Genomic DNA, 19,352 nt, shown 5'->3' with positions numbered 1-19,352 from the left:
TTGGAACTAATGTCAATGTTCTTCAAAATAAAATAGTTTTACGTAGTCAACATCACGAGCCAATACGTGACCTAAATGTTTTACCATCTCATACCGGAGAAAATATATTCATTTTTCCGATACCTAAACATGGAGAATTTTCAATTTTAAGCCTCTGTGAGACGGGTGTTACGCCGATGGCATTAAAATAAAATACGAGCGGTGTCGTCCGTCGACACGTAAGCGCCATCCATCACTAGACCGTGTGCAACCCTCTTTACAATACAACGTAGACGGGCTGCAAAAACTCAAGGAATTTGAGCTGTTATTTTTTATTTTAAATTAGGAACACATCTGTCAAGAGATGACAGCGAATTATTTTGTTTTAAAAAAGTTGAATATCGAATTTCGGAAAGTAGAAGAAGGTTGAATTTAAAAGTAAAACTGGCCCTTGTAAATGGCCATCCTTTTTTGTCATTACTGGTCATAATGCTTTTGGATTTGCTTTTTTCAAGGAATAATGAAAATAAAACTATAGAGGTAGGTACTATATGTCGTTGGTTGTTTTATATTGATTGCAACTCCTACACAGTACCACTTTACTCACAAATCAATTAACATTCCATAACCGAGTCCCTTTCACACTTTTCCTATTTGTTTACTTTCAAATAAGTATTCACAAAGTCGTCTGTCTGCCCCCTATGCATCACAGCACTCCGCCATTGACGGCAGAGCGAATTTTTGAAAAATGTAAAAAGGTCACTTGGGCCGTCACGTAAAAGGCATTTATTTCGACACCGACTCTGACTTCGGGTTTGGCTCCGACTTCTTCGACGGCTTTAACACGAAACGGACGTTATAAATGGTTTTTGCTTATTTTTCAATTATTCCATCGGAATGTATGAAATATGATCGGAGGTACGATTGGACCGGAAGATGGGTCTTTCAACATTAATTTTTCTGTCGGAAATGGAATCGGAAGTGAATTCGATTGAATAATGTACTGTTTTGTTGTTTTGTTTGGCGATAGTAAGTAGGTACATATTTGTAAAGGTTTTTTTTACAGATAGTAGTTAAAAAAAATTCTTGCTGTTTTATGTTTAAGCGGACTATTTGTAAATTTTGTAAGAAACAATTTACCTTTAAATATGTTTAAGAAATAAATTAGCAATAGCAGCTTAGCAGCAATTCACGATAACCTCGATTGTAACAAATATTTATTTTACCATATATGTACACACTAACTACACATGAGAACTTGGTGTTGCTTATTTCTACGTTATTCTGCGTTACTCCAACAATAATTTCTTCGAATCTCCAAAATTACCATTTTCAAACCTCTTTTCTCTTGTCAACAGGACATCAACAACAAAATGCTCGGGCGGTTCCCCGCACCGCGAGCGACGGCGACGCGACGACGACGCGGCGACGGCCAGCGGGTTCAGTGCGGCGCTACACCGCAACCCGCCGCCGCCGCCGCCTGCGTTACTGAGGAGGCTGGGAGTGAAGGAGCCTACTGGTGTTGGGAAGGTCAGTTTATTTGTATGAAAGAATTTGGTTGGTTGACCAGGCATTTTGTCACTACGTAACAGGCGTCTTATCACGTACGGTGCTGATAACTTCTTGGAATGAAAATTCAGAGACTTTGTTCCTGAATTGCGACAATGACAGTATGACAAGTGACAGTATTCCGTGTAAAAGAAGTATTGTGGCATCTTTAGCTAACAATGATAGGAATCAGAAATACATTCTTCGAATAATAACATTTTCTTGAAACAGTTTTCGCTAGCTTTCAAACTTTTTAGGCGAGTTCTTTCAGCATTTCCAGTTTATCATCAACTCAAGATAAGTTCATAAGATTTTTTGCAGTCTTTACTTATAATCCATCCTAAAAAAAAAAAACACTCAAAAACGTTAAAGCAAAATATCACAGACAAGTAATTATACTGAAAACCCAAAAACTCAAAGTTTAACTTAACATTAACTCCATCAACCACTAAAAATATTTACCAAAGTACTGAACAACGGTACCAACTTACCGAGTCACGGTGCAATGATTTAAGAGCGGTTTAAGCAACACTTTAATTGGTTGAACCTAATGAGACAACTGATGATCTCGCTAATGAGCTCCTTGACGATGCCAAGGGGATATCGCTTTGTTCTGATCGAGAAGTACCTACGGGAGATTTATTTCTTAAGCTACGTATAAGATAGGAGGTTTAAGAGCTTTTTTAGTAGATAAATTGAGTTCTTTATAGTCCTTATAGTATTAATATAATACAATATTAACGTTATAGCTATATACACTTATTTACACAAATACATTCTTATAACAAATTAAATCACCACATTTCCAAAGGCTATAAAAACTATGTAGGTATCACAAAATTGATTCACATCGCTGTCAGCGAGGATCGTGCCCGACTGCATTGTCACTGCGTGTTTATAGTTCTAGATGTTAGTTCTTAATATTGTGACATACTTAGTGTAATTTTCATTTGTTTAGAGACTTCGCTTTGTAGCTCTAGGAAAATTGGTCACTGTTTTCTATACTTTATTATTTTCTTCTTAATCTACACCAGCAAAAAGTACATTAAAAATCTTCGCTCACAATTTCGGAACACCAGCCGCTATATTACGAACTTATCGACAAAAGACATCGTTACCCATCCCTTAAGAGATAACACGAAACGGGATTTATGTCACATTAATGCGTGTCTTAAATGGCTGCACAGCTACGTATCAGAGCCGGGAATTAACCTTCACAATGCCGGTAATGGTCTTTACGACCGTCTGGTGAACGCACATAAAATGCTCGCTAGAAGACGGGTTAATTAGATTCGAGTGCAGTTTAGTCTTTTGCTTATTCGTTATTGCTTTAGTCGTTGTTAACGTCTTGCAATTTTCTAGACAAAACTTTATAGTTGTCGTTATTCTAATAAATACACGTTAATTCAAGAAAAAAAAAAAATTGTATTTTTCCGTCAACATGACAAATTTTTGTCATTTTATATTAAATCTGGCTTCAAGTCCTGCTAACATTGAGATTATAGAAATTAAAATGCACAAAACTTCCACTGATCTTATTACAAGTCACAACTACGCATACACAACAGTAAAATTTTCCGATCACTTCCAATAAACACTTTAACACAAAAACACTAGACAAACAACTCTTTATTTAGTTAACCGTCGAATGCTAGCTCGGTCTAAAAGACCAATGGCCGATTGGAACGCGAAACGTGCCCGTCGGACAGACCGCTAATGTCATAAGACAGCGGACTAACGAGGCGCACTGCGGGAATCGCAACTGGAATCCCGGGCATATAGCAGACTACACGTGCAGTGTAGGTTTAGGTATTCGACTGATCATCTGTCTGAGCAACTTTGAATGTTGAATGAACGTCAACGTCTGTTTGAGCTGCTGTTTACGGTGCCTGAGTGTGTCGTGATTAGTTTTAGATGTATAAGCTTAGGTGATTTTAGTCAACAGATCTAAAGTACGATTGAAAATGTATAAACTATTACAATTTCGTGACGAACTGCTTGTTTTGTATGGCTTCATCTCAACGGCTCTATTATCAACGGTTACTTGTTGAGCCTGAAAAGTCTGACGCACCAAGTCACCAAGCGTAGAAAACTCACTTAAGATTACTTTCTCAAGAAACTATGGGAACACGATGCAAATTCTTTCTATAGGTAATTATTTCAGCAGCACCACCATTCGTTCTTATCTTTTCTTAAACACCAAAAACTGCAAGCCTCCCAACTACTTCAGTACATTCACGTACTTACTACCACCACCATATACACTCAGTTGTAATATTCCGCAAAGGCGTGCACCGTCGCGCCAGTTTATTTAGTTATTTGCGCGCCGCCAATTACCGCGGCGTCGGCAGGGTTAATGTGATAAGTGACGCGCTAACAAGATGCAGGTGCTGGGATATCGCGTCAAAGGGTTTTATGGCGAAGAAAGAAACGTTTAAATATAATTTGATCTTAAAAGAGTTTTTTGAAGAAACAGAGAAGAATTTTTGAAGTTTCGAAGTTATTGTTACAACTTCTTTGAAACTACTGATTACTATAAGGCTTAATATTTTTTTAGTTTAAACGTTCCAACCTCAGAAAGTACGCCAATCATTTAAATAGTTCTTTCAGTTTTCTATAGCCCAAATTATCTAGGAAGGCTACTTTAAATAAGCATCTATCCTTTTGTTGCTATTGTTTGAGATTCTGAAGATGTTTTTGGTAAAACAGTAGTAAGTGAGTTCCATTGCAGTAGCTTAATGTTAAACATAATACGATAAGTATTAGTAATACCCCTTAAAATGTAACTACATTTTCATAAATACGTAAACTATTGTCGGACGCAAACAAACATGGAACAATAAACAACAATTCAGTAACAACGCAACAATACGATCTATTCAAAACAACAACATATTAACTACATTCCAAAGCCTGAAATAACGATAATTGCTTCGTAAATTAACAAAATAACTAACATTATTGTAAAATATAATTAAGTTTAACAACACAAATAAACCCACAGATACTGTGTAGTTATTTTGCTTTGAACATAAACATTTGAATAACTGTAGTAATAACCGTATCATTAAATGTACATGATACATTCATTTTGTGGTCTAATTTATAGATGATAGCCTGTAAATTAGTAAAATTTCCGTTTTCAGCGGGATTTTGGGTAGAATAATGATCACCATACTAAAAGCATTTTCCAAATAAAATAATTCGTTTGAAAAAGCAGTTTCTAAACTAATGTTCATCTTACATAGATTCTATCATAATCTTTTATAATATTAGTGTAGCTAAAAATAAAGCCAACATGATTTTCTTAAGACCACCAACACGGAAGCAACAGTTAATCCTATTTATGATTATTCTATTACTAGCTTCTGCCAGCGACTTCGTCCGCGTTAGAGTCGGACTTCGTGCAAAGAGAGGAAGAAATAATAAACACCAGCCCCTCCAATTATCTAAATCTATGCGTACCTACTTTAAGAAATAAAATGTAAACTATTAATAATTTGTAATTTGAACGAATATTTAAACACTACCAAAATAACTAATAGGTACTAACCTATTGTATAAAATAACAACAAAAGAAAGTTAAAAATACATTATTTAAAACCTAAAAGTCGCGCAATAAGGTTGAACACTCTGAACGTCTATTCGCATCAATCGCACCAAGAGCCAAATATTGTATGAAGCTCGCGCAGCCGCCGCGTCGCGAGCCACGTCGAGCGCGGCGACAGTTGCACAAAAATGATCCTTATATTATATATATATATACGAGAGTTTTACGTGTCATTGTGAGTCAACCATAAAAGATAGATATATGCTGTCATGGGATATTTTTTACATAATTTTATGAAGAATATTTCCGTCATACGTGGTTTCCATGTAGCTGTAACCATTAGGGCTGCACACGCGACGGAAGCTTAAAAAATGGAGTAACTTCTCCCGTTTTCCCAACATTTACCTTCACTGCTCTGCTCCTATTGATCGTAGCGTGATAAAAAGTATCCTATAACCTGCTCAGGAGTATGAAGAATCATTTTTCAAGTTTCATTGAAATCCGTCAAGTAGTTTTTGTTTCCATAACGAACATACAGACAGACAGACAGACAGACAGACAAAAAAAAAATCTGATTGCAGTTTTGGCATCAGTATCGATCACTAATCACCCACTAATAGTTATTTTGGAAATATATTCAATGTACAGAATTGACCTCTCTACAGATTTATTATAAGTATGTATAGATAAGCTTAATCTGTGAGGAAATAAGTAGGCTAATAAATTGCTAATCATGAATATTGTTAAATTGAGTGTGGAAGAACAGTCAATTTATTAGTTTGGATAGCGCATCTTATAAACTTCGATAAAATTAATTGCATTCTTCATTATTATACGTAAATATTTTGTACAGCTCTATTTTGATACATCATATATTTATATCTGTAGGTATACAAAATTCCAAAGTGAAAAAAGTCGACCACCACATCATATCGATCAAACACATATTTAAACGATTATATAAAATATCGATGCTTTTTAAACTGAAACTGCTGATTTCCCTGAAAAATTCTCATTACAATTTGCGCCCTAAATAAGTGTAAAAAGAAAGTACCTCCTTGTCAATTTACCAGGGATTTCTCGTTCCTATTAATAAATAAGAAATCCTTTAGCTACATTCAGCAAAGACGTATGTACCTACTAAGTGGGAATCTTGATCTTCCCGACAGCTAGTGACGTGTGACTATTGACGCGCATCTGCGGCTTCCAGCTAATACTTTATTCATAGGACTACGCTTATACGTGATGCTAACCTTACTCATGGAGCATGTCGATGTAAATAGGAATTACCTCTGTAGCTAGTGGGTTATATAAGAGTATATGGGCCACTAGCTATTTACAGCGGTTTCACTCATGCCCTCGGAGAACCGCTTTCCGCAACCGGCTAAAACATTCCCTATGTCATGTCTTAGGCTCTGGACTATCTCAGTTTGTCTCACTATTGGCGTGAAAGCCTGATAGCCAGAATGACAGAATGACAGTTTTTTTTTGTATGCAGACTGTTAAGACATTTTTAAAACTGCAAAGTTATTTAACGTGAGCTATTAACAGTCTACGAGTGAGAAGTTATCGTAAATAAATTAACAAATCTCCTACAGGTAATCACTCGTAGTAAGGATAGTCAGATATACTTGACGGTTCCGTAGCAATATAACAGAATAGTTTTAAGAGAAGCAAGGGTAGCAATTTGACTCATAGCGGTCTAAAGTTTTAAGTGTATGTTACTCGGAATAGTTTAAGTTGAAACTCCTAGTTCTCGCCCGAACGTTATGGCCAGTTTTATTATCTCCGTATAAGCAATGCACTAAACTTATCTTCATCACATAAATGCGAATTAACTCCTAAACATTAATTCAAAAATTATTCCTACTTAAAATTATACATACACTCCTGAATGTCGTCTTCAATTGTTGCGAAAATTTCATAAAAATTATGCATGATATTTTTTATGCCTACAAAAAAACTAACATTCATAATTATTTTTTAATCAAAGCCATTTTCATACGGTACTCTAAAACTACGTACAAAGGTGTTCCATCCCGAATTGTACGTACGACATAAAAAACAGTTCGTGTTGGTACAAGTCGAGTGAAATTTGCAATTCAAGGAGCTACGTAAGCTGGATGGAGTGGAATGTGGGGGAAGGGGGGAGAAACAAAAAGTGTCCTCACGGTTTACCCAACTACCGATAAGACGCGCTACTTTTGACATTTAGTGAGGCGGGTAACGCCATTGTTTTTAAGGGAAAATAGGCTTTTTGCTCTGTGTCTATTTTATTCAGTGTGAATTTCACTTTTTTGTGGGTTTTGTGGAAATTGGACACGTTTTTTATGTTTTCTTGGTGGTGGTTCTCGTGTTTTGTTGGTAACAGCTTTAGTGTGCGTTAACTGGCGCTTTTATTATTGTTACAGCTTTATGAACTTCTTACATTTCGATTACAAGTTAAGGCGAGTGATGAACTCTATAACTCCTTCGGTCTTCTTAACTGTTATTTAGATATAGACTCTTTCAATATTACTAACAGCATTTTGGCAAGTAAAAAAATGGAGCATGCACAAATGCCGCCTCAACATCGACCTAATAAAAAACAGCTTTAATTTTAGAACTTACGAAAACAATAGAAAACAAACGTCAAGCTGTCAATCCAAATAAAACCTTCGAAACTAGGTTACCTTCACGTGTGTAAACAGACAAACAAACGTGTCTGTATGAATGTGTCAAAACAATCTTGCGCATTACTGGCCCGTAATAATATTGCTTGGCCCTCGTGGGACCTGTGCGGTAGACGGACCCATGCAGGTTTTACTAGAAGAGCCCTTTTTCCTCTTTGATACTAAAATTACATAGTTGAAGAGTTTGTTTCGTTAAGCGTAGGAACTAGAGATCTGATTTTAAAAATCTTTCAGGTTTAGATGGCCCATTTTTCGAAGAAGCTTGTAAGCTACTCTTTCCGATGTCTAGGTTATCTTCAGGTAGGTAAGTGTATTATTTTCATAAATAAATTATGATTATTTAGGAATCAATTTACGTCTGGTTAAAGTATATTACCTACGTGTAGGTGTACATAAAAAGAAATTGATCTATGGGTAGGTAATTGTATTTTGTTTCTTCGTAAGTAGTTCTTCGCATCTTATATAAGTCATATCTAGAACTTATAAAAACTATCAATGTACACTTCGTTTCCCCCACTACTTGTCCGTCTGTCAATTTGTTCGACCAATGAGATCGGCGGCCGCTGCCCGCGGGATTAAGCTCCTTATTGATTATATCGCTCCCTTTTTATATAAACGAATATACACAAGGTACAGATAAGTATGATATATTGGACATAATGAGTCGGTACACGCAAGTCTTTGAGTAATGTGCTGTTAATTTTATCGCAAATTGCTTATTGTTTCCCGGTGGGATTTCGTCTGTTCTTGACTGTGAATGAAAATTAATTTAATTACTTTGATTTAACTTAGGCAAAGTTTTCTAACAGCTGGTAAACAATACTTAGTTTAATTTTGTGATTTCATTATATTTTGATAAATGAGTAAGGTTGAATAAGATCATAACTCTTGCAAACAGTTGGGAACTATTCTTTCAATTTTATTTAGGACCTGCTTCCTCCAACGGCTTCACCCGCTTCCTGAGGAAACTACTTCCCGAACTCGGATAAAAAGTATATGAATAAACCACATGGTTATATAAAAAAACACAAGTTTCATAAAAAAATTGACACAATAACAAACATGACACACAAGCTTTAACCTTCGTAATATTAATGTGGAAATACATACATACGAAAAATCGCTACAACTCACACTTTACCCCACATTCCCAAATCATCCCAAACTATAGATGATTTATACAGCCAAGGGTCCGTTATTGGTACCACTACAGACCCAGTTTCCCCTTTGATGTTCGCGTGATGAGACCCAAACATATCAATTTGGGATTTGTTGCGACCAAAAACGGGGAATGAAAATGTAGGACGAATTGTACGAACCCAAAGTTGATTACCTGGTCCGAATTGGAGTTTGTTTTGTGTTTTGAAATGGGTTAAACTGTATATTAATATTGGGTGTATATGGAATTTCAATTAGGATAATCTTTGGAGAGTTATTGTGCATCAATCTGATTGATTGAGATTAGGTACTTGATGTATTTTTTGTTTTACCGGATCTTATTTTTGTAAATTATTAACTTCGTATTGAAACTTTAAGCATCTCAATAAATGTAACACTACCGATTTTCAACTGACCCTCAATTTCATTTCTACCCCGTTTTTAATACATCTGAACGAAATATGCGATGCACTAGCCCTGCGTACCTTACCTTATCCTACTTTGAATTAAAAATGCTCATAAAGTATCATACTTCTTCACACATAACAAAACATACATACATAACAAGAATAAAAGCTTGCAATAAAAACAATATGGGTCGCGTCTCCTCTAATATAAGAGAAAATATTTGTCTCTCTCATTGTGCGGATGAAAATTCCGTTTTGGACCCAAGGGATGGCGATTCACTAAATTCTAGGGCACTTGTTTATATGAATGTCACACTAGAATAAAATAAGTTGTATGAAATACAAAAACCGGGTGTTAAAAAGACTTATCATAATAGTTTTATGTCAAAATATAATGACTACTTCACAATATAATAAGCCACATAATATCATAAATTCCTATTTCAAAAATTGTTGCAGTTATTTCAGGTTACATGATAAATATAAACGCATACTATGCTATACTATCTATTGTATGTAAATATAGGCTGTATAAGTGTATACGTTTTGATAAGGTCATCGATATTGATGTACTTGTAATACCTGACTAGCTGCTGCCTGCCTTAGCCTTTCTCGATAAATGAACTATTTAACAATGAAAGTTTTTTTTTCAACTGGACAAATTTAAGATTAGCGTGTTCAAGCAAAAACAAAGTCTTCAGCTCTATAATATCAGTATACATTAAACTAAAACTTCCAAAACCAAATAACCAATATTCCCAATCCCCAAAAACAAAAACAGCATACAGAATCCTACACTGAAATGAAATGGAATATTCACACGATCTACAATTAGCACACTACACATCTGACTACTTCACAAGTTGCGCAGTACAAAGCATTCGTAATCTGGTTAAAACTGGAAAGCGCGAGAGCTTAGGTAAGCCACGTATTTATCGAATTAGTGCAAAATACGTGAGCGAATTTTGGGCGGGCTCGCCAGTTTTATAAATACAGGATAGTGTCATTGGCTTTGGGTTGAGCTATATGGCTACAATGCATTTTTTTAATGTGAAATATTGTTATTAATAAAATTGTCATCGCAAGTTATACTATTGGCACACGTTTGGAATTAACTTCTACAATACGAAATTTAAACACACGTATGTACCACTTTAACTACATTCATGCGTTGTGCAGACTTACTTACTTCTAGACTCATGCCATTTTATTTTTGCTTCTGTACTGTAAACATTATCAAAATTGCAGTGTTTAATTAAAAAAACTGCCAGCATTTTATAAACTACCTAATAATTTGCTAATTTTGTGCCTGAACTCGCACAAAATTGCGGGCATTACCAACTAATTATGACAACAGCGTGCCGGGTGACAAAATTGTCCCCTATGTTTTCAACACACGCGAGTGGAGTTAACTAACTTGCATTTTTATCCAATTACCCACGCCTTTGTGAGGCTGTGTTCTGGCAAAATAAACCGCTATATAATAATTAGAGCAATGAGAATAATTTCATAAGTGCCTCTCCCGTTTGCTTTTGTTGATAGTACAAAAAATATAGGGTATTATGAATATCGTATTTAGCTTACGATTAGGAATGAACTTCTGCACTAAAGATTCTATTAGTCTTATGCTATTTAAGAATACAAGAGTGTTACTAATACTTATATTTTAGCTTTTCAACTTGGAACAAATTAGGAATGTTACGTATATATTATACGTAATTTGTTATTTTGAGTCGTGTTTTTGACTGCAACTTCGCAATTTGTGAAAAACTAGCTTCGAAACCTCGGCTATAAACCACCGTTTTAGCAATAAACTCACCTATTCTGATCCACTACTGCTAACAATACATTTTACTACTAAAACAAGCCAGCCTAATCATAAAACATACCTAATATGAACCAGCTAATAGAGTGAGCTAGCCTGTCCACAGCGCGTTTTTATCAAATTATCAGCAGCTTGGCAACTTGCCACGCTCGTGCATTGTGCGTACTACCCACACTGTTAAATACTGTTTTGTTTATGTAGGAGAGAAACTGTATTATTTGTATTTAGGTGTACTATAAATCTAGACGTGTAATCATCACGTCATAATATGTTCACATTGTTGCAAGCCTCTCCTCTTGTAGAGAATTCATTGATGCTATGTAGCTCAGGGCAAGCTGATGATAACAGGATTTTTTACAATTTTCCTTCAAGTTCAAGGGTGTTCGAGATACCTACATATTATTTCAGAGACTCACGTTGGTACAGTTAAATAACTTTGCGCCTGAGAAACGACGTCTCACGCATGCGTCGTAGTATTTTATTAATTTAGGATAGTCAAAATGACACACTGCATCGTGAAAATAGCCAACTTCGGAGCGCCTAAATGATTTGGCACTAAGTTCAAAGGCACCAAAATTCCAAATAAAAATACAGCGACGATTTAAATAGCAGCCCCAAACTTAGTTTCCTCGCAAAAGGTGGTTTTGTAGTACCTATGTGTATCAAACTTCCCAATTTACAAAATAACAATAATGTTTAGTTTGAAACTAAGATTTTTTAAATAAAATAATCCCACAGCTTGGCACGCTGCCACGAGTACATACTATCGGCAGTATTAAATACATGGCGCTTTTTTATGTGAATATTACCGTTATGAATAACGTTTCTATTATGTTGGTAGAAGGTGCATTGTGCACTCTGCTTTATGTATAGAAATAGTTGGTTGAAATATTGACCGTGAGTGGGTGAATACTTGGCTTAGAGATTCCAGGAAAATATTATCTGATCGATATTGATAAATCTAAATTTAATACATACCTACGCCAGCGGTTTCGGTCGTTACTGAAGGAATTATGAGCCTTATCCGGATGAAATTTAGCCCAGGTATATCTTGTTCTGATGTGTCAGTTGCCAAGTTTCATAAAAAAACCTGTCCAGCCGTTTGATTGTGAAGTAGTAACAACCATACACACATGAGCAGGTATGGAGATAGATAAAAAAATGACAGAACGATTAAAATCATAGTTAAAATTATTCTACAATTGTGTATGGCTGAAATAATAAAAAGGTTTATTTCTATGCTCAAAACAACGCAGTTACGCCTAAACAACATGCTCCAGGGCTACGTCAACGTATTGCCATTTTGAAGCTCGAACAAACCAAATATTTGCTGTCTGGGGATTGCATCCTATCTAGGTGTTGTAAGATGGGTATGTGAACATTCCTTCTTTATTTTACCGCATAAATCGACATTAATACAAGAAAGAGGAAACATTTTTTTGTTTAACTTTTCACTTTTGAAAAGTTAAACTTTTTCCGATTAACATAGGCTATTCCAATACGGGTAGTAGTTCCCACGGGACGCAGGTGAAACCTCGAAGAAACGGCTAGTCTATACTAATATTATATCTATACTAATATTATATCTGTACTAATATTATAAAGAGGATAACTTTGTTTGTTTGGTTGTAATGGATAAACTCAAAAACTACTGGACCGATTTTAAATATTCTTTCACCATTAGATAGCTGTATTATCTGCGAGTAACGTAGGCTATATTTGATCCCGATACGGGCAATAGTTCACACGGGACGCAAGTGAAACCGCGGGAAAACGACTGGTATCGAATAATAGCATATTTTATAACACTGCATTCCCATAGGATTCTATATAACATAAATTAAACAAACAAACAAACAAATCGATTAGTACAGTCACCAACAAAAATAAAAACTCTAAAGCGAATAAACAGAAGTAAAGCACAACATAATCAGAGTTTCAACGCGATAATTATTTAGTTAGCGACTGTACGGTCCGGCTAACTAATGTACGCCATTACACCGCTCGTACGCTCGCTTTAACTGTATGTAAGGGTCATGTCATAGTGGTGAATGAGCGGAATTAAGGGGAATGATCTAGAAGTGTTATAGCTATAAGTTGTTCTATTAGTAAAAATGTGATTTGTTAGAAAAATATTAGGTACATTTAGCAGCATTTTTATTTTTGTAATTAGCAAACCGACCGAAAATTGAAAATATTTTAGTTTTTTTATACAAACTAGCTGGTAGATATAGGTATGAAGGTTAATGTAGACAGACGAAAATCTTCGGCTATTCCTCATATAACCTATCGTGCAGACATTTTTTTCTTTCCGTATTATTTTCAACAAATATTTCTTTTTTTCTATCAAAATGCAACAAATCAAAAATTTCAGAATATTCATAGATAAGTACCTACAACGGAATAACACACCGTTGTAGCACACTCTTCTATACTCCTACAAGTACACACATACTCACGAGAACGTAGTCAACCGAGCCCAAATAAACAGACCCGCACCCGCTCTCAGTAGCACCCAGCCCACATACAAACGTATTCCCGCGACCCCGCCCGGGGTAGTTTGTCACTGGTATTTCAAAAGCTATACTTTTTAACCTTCAATATTGTTGTATGCAAAGCAAAACTTTTGTGGTACCTCGTTCCTGGTAGCTGTCTTAGGTTAAGATTTATGCGCTCGAGTGCACCTAAATTCTTTGTATTTTTAGATAGTTCAGGAGTTTTGCGTTAGTTTTTTTTTATTATTTACTACCTCACTTTGTTGTGTATGGCTGGTTTTTTAATTCTCCTGTTAAAAGTTATACGAATGTAGAAGAATGTAGCGAATAACTGTATATACATTTTAAGTAGGAGCTGAATGTAGATACATATATAGAAGAGTAGGTGCTAGTTACCTATACTAATTAAATAAACGTCCCTCGATTAGTATTTCTGGAAATATTGTGTAGGTCTAAGTACATAATATTTATGTCAATAGATATACCAATGCTTGTAGATAAGTACGTCACCATGCGAGTGAAAATCACGTCTTAAAGAGTAGAAAGAATAAATGTTGAACAGATTAATTGTTGAAACGTACAAACTACGAGAATGTTCCATAGCATCGATTCGACAAACCATTTGGATGGAAACCTCAAACCGTGTACACTGAACAGTGCATTGTGTTCTGCATCAAGAATCCATTTAACATTAACGAACACACACTCTGTTGCAGGGTTGACACCATAGGCATCAAAATCTTTTGATCTCTAAAAAACAAATACCTGAACTGGATTTTAGACCAGTGTATAATCTTACCCAAATACCTGCTTCAATCTTGAAATATGTTTAATAGGAAAATAAACAAATAAAACAGTTCTATTCAAATATCTTTGCCGTTCAGAAGTTACCAACTATATTGTCTCTAGTTTGTTTAATAGAGAGCGCACTCTTCAAAATGAACGAGAAAAAATACTCTTGGCTAAATCTAGCGACAAACTTACTTGATGACGACTGTACAGAGTAAGAAGTATTATAAACATAACATATGTATAACTAAACAACTACACTACAATTGTACACTAACCAAATAAACAGTAAACAAAACAAAAGCAAGAACCAACCAACCCTAGCATAATGTCAATATTTGTACATTTCCCTTTGTAAAACACAATATGTGGATTTAATTACTAGAGCTTACCTGCGGCACTGCGCGGTATACGCGCGACATAGCGACGCTCAATGACGTCATTTCTAATACGTCATTAGTAATTACTGGTTGGTACACCTAATTAATGTTGGTTGAATTTATGTAGGTATGTTATAAGTTGTGTTTTGATTTGCAAATGTGGGACTAACTTTATGACCATACAAAAGCATGGTGCTGCCATGTTGAAAGGTGCGATTTTCTCCTGCGATTTTTTAAATATGATACGCTAGGTTAGGCGTAGGCAAAGTTTCTGGCTTCCAATCCGTCCATAAAATGAGAAGGTATTTACAAATAAACCCCAGTCTATTTCTGGTATCTCAGCAAAACAGGCAGTACAAATATAATGGTATCAAAATTCGATAAGAATCTTGGTGTCAAGAAAATTCTACTTTAACATTTCAACATCTAAAATTAACAAAGAATTTATCCAAGTATTTAACCAGCAATTCAAGCACATTCTAAAGAGGTTACGTCCCTAAAAGACTATCACCTAAATAGTATATTCACTTAACAAAAGGGTAATTTCAACAAAATTAGCTCAAAGGGAATTACTTCATAATATTTAAGCTAGATGTACGTCTCAACGACTTATCTTACATAATGGAAGCGGCATGTAGAACAAAATGACTAGCGGAGGTGCCATAACGGAAAATCTCTTAAGAAAGTAGCGCGCCAAAATGCGAATGTTCGGGGCACGAGGAACGTAGGTAATAATCTCGGCGTTTTTTGGATCCCGCCCATTTTTTTATACCAGATATCGTGGACAGATGTCTTAAGGAACCCGAATACCTTGTTCGTTCAATCGCCACTGATCGTTTTGATCATGCCTACTGTACGTATTTGACCTAGAACAAAGGCTTCTGACCTACCTGCGTTATGGTATCTCCGCTCATCTTTACTTGCTCCGAGGGAAGCGGCTAATGCGCTCCTGAGACGCATTTAAAGTAATGATATCTTCTACTTTAATAATATCCTAGTTTCAGTGGCATTTTACGGTGTTTCTCGTGAAAGATATGATTGAGTGTGTTTGAAGAAAATCGTGCTGAAAGTTTCAGTAGATTTGGCATGAATTTTAGTAGTTAATATTGTCATTTTGGTGTAGTGTTTGCTTGTTAAATTATTGTTATTATAGATTGTAAATAGACGGCAATAGCTTACGAGAACCTTATAAATTAACTAGTAGCTACTAAATTAACTATGGTTAAAATAATTTAGTCTATCATGTCTCGAGTTATTTTATCACCAACTTTATAATTGATACAATTTAGTAATAGCTTTCTTACATACTACTAGTTTGTAGAATACCTTGGTAATTTCTCAAGAACAATCACCTATCTCTGTCTTCTTCCTCATATCTCGCTATACCGAAATGACCTACTCTCCCAGTCCATTAAGCACTTAGAACAATCAAATATGAACGTCCCAGTAGTAAGCAAGACGCTTATGACCAATCAGCGGCTTGACAGTGCTTTGAAGAGCTTGGCCTATATCAGTCACATATCACATATAGAATGAAGATGAGACATAATCTAGCGAATGATTGAGTCGCTCAAATGGCATAAATATTTGAATCGTGTTTTTAAACTGTGGTAGTAAATAAATAGTAGGTATTTTGGTACCACTATTTTATGACGGCATTTACAGCGTGTAAATTATCATTGTCTCATGTATTTAGAACAATCAAATATGAACGTCCCAGTAGTAAGCAAGACGCTTATGAGCAATCAGCGGCTTGACAGCGCTTTGAAGCGCTTGGCCTATATCAGTCACATGTGGAATGTAGATGAGACATAGTCTAGCGAATGACTGGGTCGCTCAAATGGCATAGCGTATTGATGGCTTAGGTGACTCGTGTTGGTAGACTGTGAAAGTAAATGCAGTATTTCGGTGCCATCTTTAAATAGTTAAATACAACCAGCAGTTAATAAAACTGCTACGTATTTTTAACTGTGAGGTAGTTTTGCAAGAACAATCATCAACAATATAAACATTTTAGAAAATATTCGTGTGTACTAAAACTTTTATATTGTGTAAATTGTATATGAATTAATATTGTGGTATACAATTTTAATCTATGACATATAAAGCCTGGTAAGTTCATTTCATAGTGTTCAAAAACTTGACATTAATTGTACTTTCTTCACGCACCAATCAAAATTTTAACTTACATTAACAGGCCTCTACAAAAATCGTATTATTATTTTCCAATCTTTCAATTAGAAACACAATTAAACCACATTTGTACACTCACAACCGTACAACTCACAAAACGTAACCACAAAATCATTCACTTAACAAAAGAGCCAACTGTACAAGAATGAATAAGAATAAAGGCAAGCAAGGTCGCGGCGCGAGCTACTGTGACCGACTCGTTTATCAATTAGCCGCTTGTTTCCACTCAAATTAACGCTACCGAAGCTTTTACTAGCCTTAAAAATGGCGATCTGGTAGCCATTTATTTGTATTGATAAGTAATAATAATTCATTTGTTCGGAATTGATGGACATTTAAAAAATTGTGTAATAACTTGTAAATCAATTTTAGCATGAATATTGCTGTACCTTTACATACATATAATTCTGTAACAAAGATTTGGAAAAAAAAATATTAAGAATTCATGTTTAAAAAACACGCTTGTGCAAAATTTGACCCTAATCGAAGACCGGGAAGTGGGTCAAATAAAGATTCCAAGATTATCTTACATACATACGTTAGTTACAAGTGAAGTTAATATATGTAGGCATGTTGAAAAATAATCTCTCTATTTATTTATTTGTTTACTTGTGAATGTATATATGTACTTCTTAATAAAAGAAGTACATTTTATATTATATAAAGTATACAATGTACATGTGTAATTTGCTCATGCATAGTACTTTATATGCTTTCTAATATAAAAAATACACGTGATTAATATCCACGATTTTCATTTACCAATAATTGAAATCATTGAACAAATCCCCGCGTTTTTCCTAGCCCCAGACACCAATGTTCCGGATCATATAACCCTTCACTGGTCACCCTTCCTCCTTCGTTTGCTTTTATTCTAATCAACTGTTGATTGATTCTTTCGTTAAACAAATCAGTCGTTTAACATTCTTTGCTTGTTTTTGAAAAAGCCTTTATAGCTTGATTTTGTATAAATGTAATTGACGGTATAATTGTATTTTGTATTCTAAATTAATTTAGTGTACAGTCTATTTACTAAATCTTTTGTAATGTTATTCGATTAAAGTAATAAAGCTTTAGTCTGTCTCTGTACCTATTAAAATAAAGTCTACACTAATAGGGCTTCAACAATGCCCACAAATTCAGCACTAAATTCTATTGATAATAAATTAGATAAACACAAACAAACGGTGTTTAACAACCAAACTCAACATTTACCCAATCAGAACAGTCCTCAACATTCAATAAAGCGTTTAGTCCACAAAAGACTTTAAAAGCCGGCCATTAACGTACAAATTAAAGGACTTTATTCATTCGAAAATTGCTTTCATACTTGCGCACATTAAATCGAACGGAGTCCATTGTCCGAATCAACGTTTGATAAGCTTATTACCACCGCAAATGTCCACGAAATTAATTAGTCTCGGGTCACGGCGACCCGCAGTGGCCCATTGACGGTTAATGTTGTGGAACAACTTCGGAGCGAGCGCGATTTATCACGTGCCGAAGAAGGGTTGTGCTAACCTCATTTGTTGCTGTCACATTTGATTTTGGAATCGTATGTGTTTTGTTTTTACCGGTGTTGATTGGTAGAATTTCTTTTTCTAATTGTATGTTACTTTTACTGACGTTCATTCTTTATTTGTATTAGAAGAGGGTTGAACTCAGCAGTGGATCAAAATATGGTGATGGTGGTCTAACTTTAAACTGATTTCATATTATTCCTTATTTATCCAAGGAAGACAGATGAATCTCTCAATATGAAGAACTTTGCTCTCTATATTTTTCAAGATTATGGTAGCAATAAGTTTAAGTTCGCTATCACCCATACCTTGTCACCCACCAATCAGATATAACCCACAGCTAGTACGTGAAATTTGTGCTTCGTTATTCAGCTTTTAAATCAATGTGTAGTTGATAAAAAGCCAGTGGCACTCACTAACGACCTATCGACACGACAACGTAACTGGGGTTGTTCGAAGAAACCAACTTGTGAAAAACTAGCTGTTTCTTTCTGTTTCACCCGCTTTTCGGGGAGATTTTTTCCCGTACTCGGATAAAATATAGTCTATGTCACTTGGGGATAGTGTAGCTTTCGATCAATGTAAGAATTTTTCAAATCGGTTCAGTAGTTTTGATACCAATTCAATACAAACATACAGACAATTATTTCCCCTTTATAATATTACTTCAAAAAACACTAACGCGACCTCTTTTCTTGTTACGTACGTTAAGTAATAAAGTGTGGTTTTTTATTAATTATTTACGTGCAGGCTTGTGTCGAAGGAAACTATTAGTGATTTTATAACTTAGTGTAAGTTTAAGTGCCGTGACTTATGTTACGAGTGAATTTACTTTG

General features: G+C 35.2%; 1 protein-coding gene across 4 annotated transcripts in view; it reads left to right on the top strand.

Moving 5' to 3' along the window:
- Positions 1-19,352, top strand: part of LOC110384389 (kinesin-like protein CG14535) — a 254,390-nt gene that overhangs the window by 200,712 nt on the left and 34,326 nt on the right. For all 4 annotated transcript variants that reach the window (XM_049840490.2, XM_021345664.3, XM_064037574.1 and 1 more), the window contains one exon: positions 1,338-1,509. In XM_049840490.2, coding sequence (XP_049696447.2) covers positions 1,338-1,509 — 172 coding nt within the window. The remainder of the gene's footprint in view (positions 1-1,337; positions 1,510-19,352) is intronic.

This window comes from Helicoverpa armigera, chromosome 13 (genome assembly GCF_030705265.1).
Source record: "Helicoverpa armigera isolate CAAS_96S chromosome 13, ASM3070526v1, whole genome shotgun sequence".
NCBI classification, from domain to species: domain Eukaryota; kingdom Metazoa; phylum Arthropoda; class Insecta; order Lepidoptera; family Noctuidae; genus Helicoverpa; species Helicoverpa armigera.
This window is presented reverse-complemented; position numbering and strand designations above follow the sequence as displayed.